The sequence below is a fragment of the Chionomys nivalis genome, chromosome 2 (assembly GCF_950005125.1).
Source record: "Chionomys nivalis chromosome 2, mChiNiv1.1, whole genome shotgun sequence".
Classification (NCBI taxonomy): domain Eukaryota; kingdom Metazoa; phylum Chordata; class Mammalia; order Rodentia; family Cricetidae; genus Chionomys; species Chionomys nivalis.
In genome coordinates, this window is record NC_080087.1 from 112,133,894 (window position 1) to 112,149,844 (window position 15,951).

The following is a 15,951-nucleotide window of genomic DNA, read 5'->3' on the forward strand; positions in this document are numbered from 1 at the left end:
CAAATTACCTTGGCAGTGCTTTCGTCTCTTGTGTGAATTTTGGAACAACTTGACAAATTAGGAAAGAAGATAGCAAGTGGGATTTGGGGTGGTATTGTATTGTTTTTGCCTTGATTAGAATTCTCATCACAACGCCAGTTGAGCAGCCATGGTAACTTGCTCTACTCAGTCTGAAAGACTCGGATATAAAACACAGACAATGGTATCTGCCTCATTGGGCTGCAGTGAAGATTAAATGGGCACATACAGGGAAAGCATTGAAATTGGTGCCAAGCATAATGTAAGCATTCAGAAACCTTAGCTATTAATATTCTTTGGTAGAAGTCTTCTCATTAAGGAATCAGGACAGTTAATCAAGTCAGTTAATTAAAGAAACTAAGCAGGCGATCATGAACTTTGCAGATAGACTTTAAGCCAGTATTTATCTTAAAATGCATGGGTGTGTTTCTTGTGTAGTAGAGGAAGGGATTTTGCTGACCCCTTGTCCACAATTCCGCATGCTGGTTCTGGGTTGCATTGTAATGCTTTTCCTGGTGTAGTTTGCAGTTTCATGTCATGATCTCATCGTAAGTGTCGGTGCGTGCACATAAGTGTTTGCGATTTCCTGTGTTCCACACCATAACAGCTGTCACTCTGTCACTTCTAGTGAATTTTTATGTTAGTTTCTTGACTTACAAAACCAAGGAAATGTTGATAGACACACGGGACAGTGATAAGGGAGACCTTGGTCACCCATTAGGGGCTCGTTCATCTTAAGACGTTAGAATGTCACATTTTCTGACTTTTCTGTAGACTGGTTTGTAGATTTATCTAGTTCCATCCTGTCCTCTTTTCTAAGTCATCAGGAAGGCCCTGGGAGGCTTCCCATCTTCTCTGTGCTCAGGGCTGTATTTTTTTTTTTTTTTGGTTTTTCAAGACAGGGTTTCTCTGTGGCTTTGGAGCCTGTCCTGGAACTAGCTCTTGTAGACTAGGCTGGTCTCGAACTCACAGAAATCCGCCTGCCTCTGCCTCCCGAGTGCTGGGATTAAAGGCGTGCGCCACCACCGCCTGGCCATCTGCGCCACCACCGCCCGGCCATCAGGGCTGTATTTCCCATCTCCGTATGACTTCTCGCTCTCCAATCCCAGCCCCTACCTCTGAGACTGTGGTTAGTGCAGTGTCCTCTTCTGCTGACTCCTCTGGTTCCAAACTCTCTTGTTTTGAAATTTGAAGATCTCTTTCTCCCTAACGCCCCTTCCAAACTCACCCCCGAATTGAAGCATCTTTGATTTGATTTTAAAAATACATCTTAAAACCAAGATGGATCTGACCACCCGTCTTTTATCATAAAAGTGGCGAGCAGTGAAAATTTCCACCAATTAGGTTTTATTTTATGGATGTCTATATTGTTTTCAGAGCCAAAGCAAGTCACAGTACTGCAATCTTTGTCCACTGACGATTTTTGCAGGCTCAGTTAGCAAGCATTAGGGAATCAGATCGGTGTCATCAACATTCTCAAAGCCATGCAGAAGAGGCTCTGGGCTCGGAAATGAGTTCACTGAGAGCCCTTTGATTCCATATGGCTTTGCTTTACTGTTGATTTTCCCAGTGGGATTTTCTAACCTTCTAATTTTATGCCTTAATTGCAAGTGCTAACTATTTGCCTTTTAAAAAAGATGATTTGGATGATCAGCCTCGTAGATTTGATCCGAGACTCTGGGCTTCGGCTGCACACTTCTGCAGATATTCTTTGGCGGGTGCCATCTCTTCTGATGTGAGCATTAACAAGTCAGGGCTGAGGCACCTTCTCTGCGCCTCGGAAGACAGCGCCTGGAGAGCAGGTGGGACATTTTTTCTTCTGCCTCTGTGGGGGGCCATCCTGTGTTCACAGGTCAGCAAAGTCAAGGTGACAATGTCTTGCTGCCTTGTCCTTTTTACTCCCGACTGCAGACCCCTCTGTTGGTGGCCATCATGTTTCTCCATCATGCTGTTTCCACAGCACATGGTCATTTCCAGTTGGTAGGACATTTCTGGATGAGCTCTTCTACTTCGAGCCCCATTTTAATATACTTTTGCTAAATTTTCTCTTTCTTCTGCCCTGAAGAGGTTCAAAGTGCCCTCCCCTCAGCGCCCCCTCCATGATCCAATATCAGATTTCTTTCCTGTCAGTTGGCAAGAGGCTGACCTGAACATGCCTGTAACTGGGTGTCTCTGGCCTTGATTGATTTCAAAACAGTTGTTGCTGGAGATCCAGGGTCTGATCCTTTAGTGGCTTGCCATTTTGCTTAGCGAAGCTGCCTGTCTGTAGGAGGCCTCATGCACCTAGAAGGCCCATCTGCAGGTAAATGAGGTTAGACAATGCGGAGACTTTCACCTTGTCTAACAGAGACACCCTGGGGGCAGACGGGTTTACAAATTAGAACAGCTGTTTCCATTTCAGGTCAGAGCGCCCCCCCCCCCCAAAAAAAAAAGAGAGCAGAGGAAAATCTGCATGCCAGCGGAGAAGACTCATCAATGTCCTCACACCAGCCAGGCGCACAGCACACTTGTCACAGAGCCTAAAAGCCTTTTCCAAAGTGACCCTGGGCTCTGCACTCGTTCCTAGTCTCGTGACACCATATGCTCCTCACAGCTTTTCTCATGGCTCCTGGCTACTAGCAGGTGTGGAAAAACACTTCACCGGTGGGAAATGCTCTGAGTGGAGAATGGCCCCAAGTCCTAATAAATGAAATGCAATCCATACTTCATAAATAATTATTTATTGAATGCCTCCTGCATACTTGCATTTCCCAGCTCCTCGTGACAGCACATTAGTGTTGTTACCTCTCTCTATTTAAAAAGTAAATGAACCAGGTGCCGCTGAGATGGCTCAGCAGGCAAAGACACTTGCCACGCAGCACATGCAACCCAAGCTCGATCCCTGGAATAAAGGTCGGACTGAGTCAGCACTGAGTCCACTGAGTTGCGCTTCGACCTCCACATACAAGCTGTGGCAGTTGCATCCACACATATGCACCAAGCACTTACATGATAATAACAGTAATAACAACCGCAATAATAATAATAATAATAACAACAACAACAATAATAATAATGTTAATTTAAAAAATGAACCAAAAGATTTAGAGGTCTGGGGTCCCTCGCGAGAGTGAAAGGCTTTCTTCAAAGTCTTAGTCTGACTTGAATTTCTACCCAGTTAGGGTATTCCATTTCCTTTTCAAGCTTCAAGGACAAAGACCAACAAGTCGGAGGGATAGAGAGAGGACAGAGGTGCAGGCTGTGTTTAGCTGACCCCCTCTCCCTGGAGTTTTTTATGGCTCCTGTGCTCAAGGGGTCTCCATAAAGTGTGCCTGCTGCTCTTGTTTAAGAGAAGAATGGTGGGGGGAGCCCTGAGTTACTTGTGAGAAAGGCAGGGAGGGTCCTTGTCAAATCCACAGCCTCTTCAGGCAGGGGAATTTGGAGGCAGGAAACTCTGGATAGAGGTTCAGGTAGGTGCTCCTGATGGTCGAGCAGACACTCTGCCTCAGGTTGCCTTCTGACTAGGTAGATGGTAGAGGAGATATTTCCTTAAGTGGCTCAAAAGGACAGACACAAACTATGCTGTGTTCCTTTGCTAGTGGCTAAGGCCCTTGTAAGGGGCAGGGCTTGGGTTTCAGAGGTGTGGGCAATTTAAGCCCAGGTTGTGAAGATTCTGCAGATGTGGTCTTCTTGGGATGAGGGCACCCTCTCTCACACCACTGTCAGGCCCCCAAAGCCCTTCCATTCTTGGCCCTCTTTGCAATGGGGCTCTATTCTGGGGGACTCTGCTCCCTCCTTTTATATGAGAATTAGTTCCATGTGCGTAAGTTCTTTGACCTTGTACGTTTCTCTGAACATGTTCCTGAAACTCAGGTATTACATGGCTCAGAGTGACTACTTTCTCCCAGAAGTCACATATGCCTGGGGACCGCTTGGCTGAGGATAGCTTTAACACTGCCTCTCTGGTTTCCATACTCCAATAACTTTATTTCCCGGGACTGGTCAGCAGCACCTCACGTTCCATGTGGAACCTTTCAACAAACTGAGGTAGGGCCCTCTGGGCGGGAGGGTTCTTGCTGAACTGAGTGTGCTCCCGAGTTCTTAAAAGGATGATGGGCTTCCCAGGACTTAGGGTAGACCAGTTCTCCCTCTTCCATTGTGTCCTGAGCATCTTCTCCTGACTCTGTGATAAGGTAGTGTTTGACCCCTCAAGCTGCTCAGATGGCTCTTGCCAGTGCCAAGTCTAGGCTTCATTGCTCAGCAATTACGTGACTTCATTTTTAGAGCCCCAAGGCAGCGTCACAGTCACCTTCCAAAGTCACCTATCAGCTTGACGAGAGAAAGAGGCCATGCAGAATAGAGGAAAAGGATGGGTTTGGAAAGCACCCAGTCTTGGGTTCAGGCAACAGCGGCCGTGCTTTCTGACCTGAGCCCCCGATGGAGAAAGAAGACCATGTTTCGAGATGCTTTTAGGAGCAAGTGAGCTAGTATTGTCGACTCCTAGTGCATGCTCACTTCCACTCTTGCTTCTGTTTCTCCTCCAAACTGATGTTCTCCTGACCTCTGACCTCTCTCACTGACCCTTCCCAACCTGCACACTCCTCCTTGTTACCTCATGGTCTTGTGTTGCAGAAGAGCCAACTCATTTCTTTCTACTGACCATCAGACCTGTGTTTACAGTCACTTCAGGGTCTTGCCTCATGTTGCCCCCAGATTCCTAAATAGCTTTCTGTGCCGAACCATGTTTAATTCATGAGCCTCTTTCTGCTGACTATACAACCCCCTGGTATGGATCTATGGATCTGTCCTTGAGATGCCCTATCATTTCTTCCCCCATGACTACAGTGGCTCCAAGACTTTCTGGTCTCCTCAGGTTGACCCCTTGAATACATCTACTTACTGCAGACCAAGTGTATTTGCCTAAGGTATGGGTCTCACCTGCCATATCCCTGCTTACTGATTTGCCTTCTGAGACAAACATGTTCTCAACAGTATTCCTCCCACCATGCTGCGCCCTCCTTTACTTTTATTGGCTCAGAAATTCTGTTGTTCCTCACCTTCCAAACCAGTGCCCAACAAAATGAGAATCCTGACTTTGTACTATGTTAACCATAGAATTCTGCTACAAGGCTTAGAATATTCTTTCTTCAAATAGGGGTTTGTTTAGTGTTAAGATGGCTACATCCCAAACTGCTTAGATAAAGAAAGAGCTCTCTGAACAAAATGGGTATTTTGAGCTGGACTTAGTAGCTCTTGCCTTTGAGGCCAGCCTTGTCTACATTGTGAATCCCAAGCTAGCCAGGACTACGTGGTAAAAACCTGTCTCAAATATATATGTGGATATTATTAATTGCTATTGTATACGTGTATATTTGAGTAATATGGGTGCATATGAGTGCAGGGGTGTGCGTGTGTATATGAGTGCAGGTGTGTGTGTGTATGTGTATGAGTGCAGGTGTGTGTGTGTATGTGTATATGAGTGCAGGTGTGTGTGTGCGTATATATATATATATATATATATATATATGAGTGCAGGTGTGTGTGTATGTGTATATGAGTGCAGGTGTGTGTGTGTGTGTGTGTAAGGGGGGGCACATGTGTGGAGGTAGAGGTCAACTTTCAGGAATTAGATGTTCAATTCCTTCACTGTTGGTTCCAGGGATGAACTCACGCCATAAGACTTGTGCAGCAAGTGTCTTTACCCTCTGAGCCATCTCCCCAGCCCCATTTCTTGTTTTTTGAAAATTTTCGCCTTGCAATCCAGCAATCTTTCTGAAGTTCCATAATCTCATAATTTATCTGCATGCATAATTGTGTAGACGGTGAATTGCCAAACGCTAACTGCCCAGGTAGATCTTAGAATCATTTCTGAGTGGATTGAGAGTTCCTAATGTAGAAATAATGAAATTTTAAGGCACGGGGCCCTGTGTTTTAGTAAGATGTGGATTTCTCGGTTGAGCGGCTGAATGTGCCTGGTGCCGAAGTACGGGTTTGTTCTCTTGCACATCTAGTGGGAAGTGCTTGGGGACCCGGCATTAGAATATAGTCGAGACGTTTACCAGAGGAACAAGAAAGAATTATTTTCCAAGACAAAAAATACTGTGACAGGTGGACCCTGACCTTGATTGGCTGCGTGTCAGCGTAGGGATGACAGCTGTGGCCAAAGCCATTCCAATGTGCAGCACAGACATGCACTGGGAAGCGAATGGAGCAAGCCCTCCCTCTTCCTGCCCTCCTCGGAGTGCTGAGCTCTAGGACACTTCCTTCTCATGCCCAAGGTCACCATCCATGAGAGTAGAATCCAGACTTTCTCTGGCACATCCTCTTTCTCATTCTCCTATAGCTCCAAACTCCAGGAGCTAGAGCCATGGTTGCTGTGGTCCCATCCTAGCTGGAAGGTGTAGACCGTACTTTCTGACCATTTCCTTACTGCTTGGTCTTTCCCATCCCACCTACTCAGCTGGCCTCTGAGGACAGAGATGTACTTGATTCTCTAAGCGGAGAATGGTATTCTTCCCAACAAAGCCCATTTGCTCCACTCCTACCTTCTCAGGCAGTGACTCTACACTGTGCTAGCTCACCCTATTGCCTGGCTCCAGGATGGTATACACTCCCTGTTTTTATAGCAGATTGGGTGTTCTTCAGCCCTTCCACAAACATGGCCACGGGATTACTTAATGCACCTCAAAACAGATTCTTACACTCAAAGTCCCTCACTCAGTCTCTCAACAACTGCCAGGTGCCAAGCACTGGGACTGGGGACATTCAAGTGAACCAAACAGACAGGAAAAAAAACCTGACCTCATAGGTAACATTGTATAATAGAAGACAGAAAGTAAATAAACTGTTTTTTTTAAATATATGTTAGAAGATGCCAGATATTTTGAGAAAAATAAAGGAGGAGAAGAGGAGTCTCTGTGACAAGGGGTGGAGACTGGACTATTAATGAGGATGCTCAGGGACATCCTTATCAGAAGATAGTAACTGATGAAGACTCCCAGGAAGCTCAGAGCAGTCACCAGAATCAAGGCTTTCTGGATTGAGGGCTAACCAATTATAAAGGATCCGAGGCAGGGGAATGCCTGGAGGGTTGAAGAAACCACAATCAGTGTGTCTGGAGACGATGGAGGAGGGAAGGGGTAATGAAGAAGCCCAGGAGCTGGAGGCAGGACATATAGGATGATGAGAGTCTGTGAAGACTTTGGCTTCTATTCTGAATTAGTCATTCAATAGCATCAAGAAACATCGGCTGTGAAATAACAAATGTGCTGATCTTCAAGACAAGGTGACCGTGCACACTGGATGGCAGGTGGGACCTGTTCTCGGTCCTGGGTTACTAGGAGTGAACTCCTCAGGGAGATTGGATAGCTGTCTGTGCTTTTAGCATCGATTGCCAGACATAGAGCAGTTTCAGGCACACAGTAAGCCATTAATCAATATCCGTGGAGTCATCCTTTTACTGTGCCTTTTTCCTAAGCATGCATTGGAGCACTCTGGAGATGGCTCAGGGGGAGAAGTACTTGCCCCACTAGCAAAATAATCTGTTTGGATTCCAACCCCTCAGTCTATCCCAGGTGACTGGAACCTGTGACCTCAGCTCTGAGAGACCACAAATGGATGGATCACTGGAGATTTCTGGCCAGCTAGTTCAGCCCAAACTGGTGAGCTTATGGAATCAGTGGAAGAGCTTGTCTCAAAGCAGAAGATGAAGAGTCACGGAGGAGGGTACCTGACATTGACCTTTGGCCTCTACACATATGTTCACACACATGCCCTTACACTCACATGTGCATGCACATGAGCATGCACAAACATACCACACACGTGTAAACACACACACACACACACACACACACAGAAAGAACCCATTTGAGGTGGTATTTGTGATCTGAGTTTAATTCCTATTAATTTTTGCTGTCTGAAGAAATGAAATACTAGCCCTAAGCTTGATCCAAAGGGACTTTGGGACATAATAATTTGATGTCACATCTCTGGAAGTGAGTCGCAGGGATCATTCTTGGCTGGGCAACAGGTGTGGCATTGTGCTGGTGTTTGTTGGCGGTCATGGTGGCTTTCTCCTCAACCCTTTCACATCCCAGCAGTGACACAGATTCAGGGTCCTAGGTTGTAAGAATGAGGCAGCTCCACGGTGGTGTTCTTCTGGAGCTCTGTGTGGCCATGAGAGGGGTGTGGTGGGCATCAGTCACACCCTTGTGCCACAGGAAGGGTGGGCACATTCGCCTTAAGGTTCTTGACTGCACTTGAACTTAAGGCTGTTGACTGAGCAGTGTCTGATGTCTCTTTGAGGAGCCTGGGTCCCTCTGAGGGCAAGATGTCTCAGCAGTTGGCTGTGATGATGGCGCAGAGAATCTCTCTGTTCCCAGAGTGGCAGTACTTACCTCAGTGACACGGATTCAGCAGCTTGATGGCAGCTTCAGCGTCTGGAATTAATTTCTGTGTTGATCCCTTCTGATTTAAATGTAGTTCTGCCTTTTTTTTTTTTTTTTGGTGTATGTATCCAATTTTTCCTTTGTGACGAGGTCATCCTTGGATGATTTAAACGTTGATTTCAGAGACATGGTTGTAACTGTCCCCTTTGCTCTGGCTCATTAAATTCTTCCTTTTCCCGGTCAACTAGTTCTTGAGGTGACACTCATTCCACTGGGCCCTCCTAAAAATAAACTAGAAGCGAGCCAGCATTGTGACTAAACATGCAGCTCCCACCCCCAATCCCATTCTGTCCAAATATCAATCAATCCATCCACATTTATTTCTTTCAACGTTTTTAAAAAGCTTCGCCGTCTCTCTTGATGTGCTGGAAATAGAGCAGTAAGTAGGGCGCTTGAAAGCTCCTCATTCGCGGAGCTCACTTTTTATTTTATTTTTTTGTGGGACAGAGGGAAAGGGATTCTTTTAGATTTCATAGTGAGGGAAGTCCTCACCTAGGGAGAGAACTGAATACGGCGGAGTAGGGAGCCATTGCAGAGTCTGGGAGAGAGACCACAGCCGGTGTACCAGCTGGTGCCTTGGCCCAGAGACCTGAAGTCCACAGAGAAGGGACAAGAAAGAGTAGGAGGGGCCAGATGAGGGAGGGCTACATCTTCTTGGAATGGTATGTGGGTTTTACTTTGTGCCTATAGATTATAAATATTTAAAATTATTGGCGGTATTGCTATTCTCTTCGGAGGCTAACCCATCAACTCTCCGAGATTCCGAGCAGGAATCACCGAGTGCTAATGCAGCGCTAATGTGATATTTCTAGAGCTTCATCTGATTCAGTCCCTCATCCTCTTCCATCCCTGAAGGAGTCTGCTGGAAACTGTGCGATGAGAGTAATTAGCATAAGAGGAGTCATTTTTGCTGTGCAGAATCGTGGCCACACATGCTTGTCGTGTGAACTCATTCGAGCAAGAGAACTGAGAGCCCCTTTTCTGTGCCATTGATTTGGTAGCGGATTCTCTTCTGCAATCAGCTCTGAGAAGCTGGGGGTGGAGCTGCTGAGATTGAAGTTTCCTGTATCATAGGAGTAAGCTGGAACTTAGTACCAGACACGGAGCCCGACCCTGGTGCCAGCTCCAGAGGAGCAGGCGGTCCTTGTGCCATTGTTCTGTAGTGCGTTTTCAAGTACCAGCAAGCGGCCCTTCAGAGGTCAGCAGTGAAGGGCTCAGATCAACATGGACGCTAAGGAGAGACATAGAAGTGCCTCTTCTTCCTTCCCATATACTGAGACCCAGTTTCTCTGTGATGACCCTGCAGAGTGATGGGACCAAAAATCTCACCAAGCTCAGCTGACGTTCCCATGATGCTCTCTTTCAGCAAAGACTATTATAGGAATAGACAGCCCTGCAAACCATCAATTGAATAACACTATCTTAAAGATCTACTCCAAAGTTCAGGTAGGAAGTTGTGAGATATAGGCAAGCCAGAAATTGGACAACAATTTCTCATTCAGAATTTTTACAAAGGTTTAGGCTATAAAGAAGATTCCAATTTAGATCCACAAAGACATTTGTCATGACTGGCAGCTGATGGTAAAGCCCTTATTAGGGGTCTTATTTTAAACATTTTATCTAAAAAAATTCTACTCAGTGATGTGTTTCTTAAATCCGTGTGGTTTAGGGTTTAGGATTGGGGTAGCTGTTCCTTATCATGTTTCTCCTGCTCAGCTTCTGTTATCTGTAATAAGTGTCCTGATGGATGACCCAGGGAAGCAAAGGATTGCACGCTCACAAGCAATGGTGTTAAGAGAAAAGAGCTGTAAGCCAGGGAGCGAATTTCCTACCAGCAATACCACATTCCTTGTGAGGGAATAACTGACCCATTTATGGTCTCCTTTCAGTTTGTTACAGATCCATGTGCCGATAACCCTTGTCACCATGGTAACTGCAGCAGCATCAGCAGCAGCGACAGCAGCAGCAGCAGCAACGGCTACTTCTGCATTTGCAACGACGGCTATGAAGGTCTTAACTGTGAACAGCCACTTCCCAGTATTCCAGCCTCTGGTTGGACAGAGTCCATGGCACCCAGACAGCTTCAGCCTGTTCCCGCCACCCAGGAGCCTGACACAATCCTGCCCCGCGCTCAGGCAACCGTGACACTGCCAACCTGGCAGCCAAAAACAGGGCAGAAAGTCGTCGAAATGAAATGGGATCAAGTGGAGGTAAGAATATCGTACAGCACGTATTTTTCACAGAAGGAACCAGAAACGTCAAAAACAATTTCAGTGGTTTTAATGTAAGCAATAAAAATAGAAGGCCTTTAAGTTTGTCACTGAGCAAATCATGTCTGCAACCTTACATCTGTCTTTACTTGTATACATGACTTTTTCCAGCACTGGGGGTTGAACTTAGAACTTTACAGATGCCAGGCAAGTACTCCAGCACCAATCCACTCTAGCACTGACCCCACCCCCACTGCCCTTCCTTATTTTAGACAAGGCCAAGGTTGCTCAGGCTGCCCTCTGACTTGCTGTACTGCCCAGGTGTGATGATTTGTGTGAGCAAAAAGGGATCCAGTAAAAATTAAAAATGAATTATTTCCTGGCATGATCTCTATGTACAGTTCTGTGCATTAATTTTGGAATTGGGGAGATAGTTCAATGTGGGGGTCACTCAAGGCTGCCATATTGCAGGACCACACACTGCTGACCCAACTGCCATGAATCCATGAGTGTTATGGTCCTGTCATGTCTCAGAAGATATTATTTCACTCCGGTCCTCCCAAGTCACTGGCTTTTATCATCTTTTTGCCTCTTCTTCTTTAGAGGTCTTAGGACATAGTCCGGTCCAGCTTGGAAGTCACCATATGGCCTAGAACAGCCTTAGACTTGTATGACCGTCCTCAGCCTCCCAAGTGCTGGGATTGCAGGCTTACACCATCATATCCTGCAATTCACTTAAAAGTGTTGTCATTAGGGGATGGAGAGATGGCTCAGTGGTTAAGAGCATTGCCTGCTCTTCCAAAGGTCCTGAGTTTAATTCCCAGCAACCACATGGTGGCTCACAACCATCTGTAAAGAGGTCTGGCGCCCTCTTCTGGCCTTCAGGCATACAGACAGAATATTGTATACATAATAAATAAATATTTAAAAAAAGTGTTGTCATTAACATATGCTAATTGTACATAATAATGAGTTTGTTATGGTATTTTCATATATCTACATAATGTAATTTGGTCCCATTCACCCCCATTACTCTCTCTTGGTCCCTCCTGTTATTAGCCCCCTTCATCATCCCAAGTATCCCTTGTCTACTAACATGCCTTTTTTTTTTTTTTTTTGCAAGTGACCCAGTCAGTTTCACCGGGGTTGCCTACAAGAGGACGGCTGAGAGTTCGTTTATAGGAGCATGGGTGTCGTACCAGGGTTACACCACTGAGGAAAATGCCCCCCCCCCACTCCCTCTGTCATTAATTGTGTGTAGATCTTCAGGTGGATTGGACCCCATGAGCTCCTCCCCAGCCCGTGATTAGGATGCTGACGGACTTGATCCTGTGTGGATCTTGTATATGTAATCACTGCTCCTATGATTTCAAGTGTGCAGCAGCCATGTTGTACCTGAAGGTCAGCATTCCCTTCAGCCCTTCCTCTGACTTCTACATTCTTTCTGTTCCCTGGGCCTTTCAGAGGGGGTAAAATAGATGCTTTCTATTTGGTCCAGCATCCACCAGTACTTATTCTTGATACTTTGACCAACTCGGAGTCTCTGCAGTCACGTCTGGCCACCCGTGTGAACTGGTACCACACAACAGTGTGACTGAAAAATGTAGGTGTAAGGGCTCAGCGGTTGAGAATGCTTGCTGCTCTCTCTGCAAAGCTGCATGCCATAAAGTCAAAAGGCACCGCTTTTCCTTTAAGTCTCCAGGGATCTAGTTGTCCCTTTCACCATCAGGTGACAGTGTCATTGCTGAACAAGGCAGAAGAGACACAGGACACAGCTTGCAGATTTTACTTAATGTTATTATTGCATACCGTGGGTCCTCTCGGGTAATGGGTCCTTTCTCTTCCAGGTGGTCCCTGATGTTGCCTGCGGGAATGCCAGCTCCAATAACTCTGCAGGTGGCCGCCTCGTGTCTTTTGATGTGCCACAGAACACCTCTGTAAAGTAAGAACTTCCTTGGTTCAAACCTGTTAAGAGCAATGCTATAGGCACAGTGTGCTGGCAAGGTGTCGACCATGCATCTGGTGTGTCACTGACCAATCCAGGGGGAATCGTGAATGAATCCCACATAGGATCTGGCCTATGCCCCTCAGAAAGCAAGAATAAGGAGGATCATTGTGGGAGGGTTAGGGTCTGGTCAGCTGCTCAGGCGCAGTGGTAAATGGGATAGGGCAAATCAGAGCTGACAGAGGAAACCCAGCAGCCTTAGGAAAGATTTGGAGTTTGTTATCTCACCTCCCAGATGACTTTTGCTTCTGAAAATTTTAATGGACCATTAGATTCAATTGTGTAATTTACTCCGAATCAAAAAAAAAAAACCTGTACATTAGAACTTTCTCTTTCAAGGCAAGCGGCATAGGGAAAGCGTTTGGTTCTATACTTAAATTGTTGAGTGACAGACTGCCCATTGTCTTCTGGGGGATAGAAAAGGGACAAAGGAAAGCAGCTGTGGCTGAGAAGCCACTTGATGTGTACGGGTGATTTACATGGGACCCAGGGAGGCTGGCATCTGCCCAGGGGCACTCAGCTGGGAGTCCGAAGGAGCCAGCCTGAGAATGTTTCAGACACACTGACTAGCTGACCTTCTTTGCTGCCATTAACTGATGCCCTTTCAACTCTAGTCCCTGCTCAGTTCCCAGGGGACTTTAGAGGACAAGAGCCACGTGACTTTGACCAGCTGGTTCTGTGCACTGGCTCTCCCCATTGTATGTTTGGCTCACTATCCACCTAGCCCGTGGGTCCTGACCAACTTTGCCTGCCTGGAGTTCCCAACAGTGAGCTCACTGACAATGTCTACCGGAAGGATCTCAATTAAACTGAAGGTAGATCCTCTCTACCTTCCCCACCAACCCAAGCAGTGAGGTCACCCTGACAAAGGTGCCTAGGCAGGCACGGAAGGTCTTCAAGGAAAGTCCCCCTAGGCAGAGGTGGAGTTTGAGGTCGCTCCCAGCTCTACCAGCAGGGGGAACCCCACGTTAAGGGTTTCACAGTACCTTCCATAGCAGCAAGTCTGGAGGTTGGGAGCTGGCTTGAGGCAGACACCTTAGTTCATCGCAATTTCACCTGTGGTGGCATCCTCCAACTCTTTCTTGAGTTGGTCCTATTATCCACCATCATAACCTCATTCTTAGCAACCCTCCTCTCCCACCCCATCCGGGGCTTTCCGCTTCTTCCTTCTCAACAAATCTAATGCCCTCTGGACCTCTCTTGGGTGGCAGAAACGGACAGAAACCTCAGTGTGAACCCAGGCTGAGCAAGAAGGGAATGGTGTATAATCTGTGGGTACCCCAAATTCGAGTGTGGGTGTCATTAGCCCCTTATATGATAGTTTCACTTATTCATGAATCTGGTCATCCACCAAGATATTGTTGAGATCTATGGCACACTGGGGAGCTTGTTCTGAGGGAGCAGCTATGTGGGGTCTGCTGACCGAGGGAGGTAGGACCTGGGTCCTCTAAAGTACAAGAAGAGCAAGCAGCTGCTGGCACGGTGCGCTGGCATCATAGGAAGGGACCTGGGATCCCACAGGCTAGAGGCACAAATAATCCCTATGGGGAGAAGGAATGCATATAGCTTGGTGACTAGGCCAAATCCTGGGAAAAGATGTAGGTAGCTGGAACACTGGGTGACAGGGATACAGATTCTGGGAGTGAAGCTGAGAGGGAGCTGGCAGGGGTTCACTGGCTTTAGATTATCCATTCTTCTCTGGAGCTTATCCAGAAGATGGAAAGGCGTGATGTACTGCTCACTGCGATAGCATGGCTCGGAAGGATGGGTGGGACGGCAGTGTGCATATAGGATAAACTTCAGTACGACTCTGTTTACATTTATCTGTAGAAGAACCCTATCTGCTTTTTACTGTCATTATCATTAGCAAAAGATGGAGTCACTAGTCACTTCATGGTAGACGTTGAGCAAGTGGCAGGGAGTAGTCATTTCCGATAAGCGCGGTTACTCCAGTGTGTACAAGGTGGGTGCTTGCTTATACAGCCTCTCCTTTGCTTCTCCTGTCACTTTGTGTGGAGGTACAGTCCATCTGTATTCTCATCTTGGAGCTGATGAATTGGTCCTAAGATGAATTTTAGCAAGGGTGACGTTGCGTTGGTCTGATTCTTGTTTTCAGAATTCGGCAGGATGCCACCGCTTCACTGATCTTGCTGTGGAAGGTCACAGCCACAGGCTTTCAACAGTGCTCCCTCATAGACGGACGAAGCGTGACACCCCTCCAGGCTCCAGGGGGCCTTGTCCTGCTGGAAGAGATGCTGACTTTGGGACCAAATCACTTCATTGGTGAGTTACGGAAACCCTGTCTACCCCACATCTGACTCAGCCCCACCCTGGTTTAGTGTTTGGAGATGGTGCATAGGAATTCTGTCTGGAGGATGTGGTGTGAGTTCTAGACAGCTGCTGCATGTTCTCTGCTTCAAGAACGGTTTGAATTATCGTCAGAACATCCTTCATACACAGCGTTTCCAGTGTGACTTTATGTGGAGAGAGCATAGGTGCTGGAATCCAGGAACTATACTCTGAGTACTGACTCAGAAGTAAGAGTGTGTGTCTGCTTTTTTGGGGTGTTCTCCCTCCCTCACGCATTGTTCTCCCATTCATTACTTCTAATTTGTTGAACCTATCTACTCTGTTATTTTTACCGCCAGGAAGTTGTTTTAACATTCCTCTGCCCTGCAGATCAAATGGTCTGGTTCTAAAGAGAAGTCATCAGCCTTCCTCCGGCCTTGCCCAGACACTTTCTTGCTCCTCCCCAGGACAGTCTTTCTCCTGGGTCAGTGTTCTGACCATACAGTACTAGGTGGCTCTGTCACCAGAGGATACTCTCTCTGGAGCTGGAACTTGTGACTCAAGCCTTTTAATGTCACTGACTCAAGACACTGGGGACTTCCTAACAGCTTACTCCATTTTGTAGTTTCGATGTGGAGACAGAAGTTGAAGTTGAGAACTCACTCATCAGAGTCCAGTGCACACAAGCCTCTAGTCCTGCTGTTAGTACCTTCTCGGATCCAACAGTCCCCCCCTGGGGGTGGGGTCAGGCCACAGTTGTCACAGGATGGGTTGGAGAGGTCACATGATATGATGTCTATGAAATTGCAATGTTACAAACGTTAGGGATTATTCCAGGGTGATTTGTTTATTTTTTTTCTGAGATATACTGTTTTACACAGTGAATGTGAAGTATATGTTGAGGTTTATTCTCCAAGACATGTGCTCAAAGCAGACATTGTAACGAAGGTCAAAGGCTAAGACAAAATGTGCAGCTTTATTTAGTGATGCCCAGTGCAGT

General features: G+C 46.6%; 1 protein-coding gene across 1 annotated transcript in view; it reads left to right on the top strand.

Moving 5' to 3' along the window:
• The window catches only part of Dner (delta/notch like EGF repeat containing), a 298,176-nt gene that overhangs the window by 93,159 nt on the left and 189,066 nt on the right, over nucleotides 1-15,951 (top strand). Inside the window, exons 2-4 of the mRNA XM_057761704.1 lie at nucleotides 10,337-10,657; nucleotides 12,505-12,599; nucleotides 14,779-14,945. Of these exons, the coding sequence (XP_057617687.1) occupies nucleotides 10,337-10,657; nucleotides 12,505-12,599; nucleotides 14,779-14,945 (583 nt within the window). The remainder of the gene's footprint in view (nucleotides 1-10,336; nucleotides 10,658-12,504; nucleotides 12,600-14,778; nucleotides 14,946-15,951) is intronic.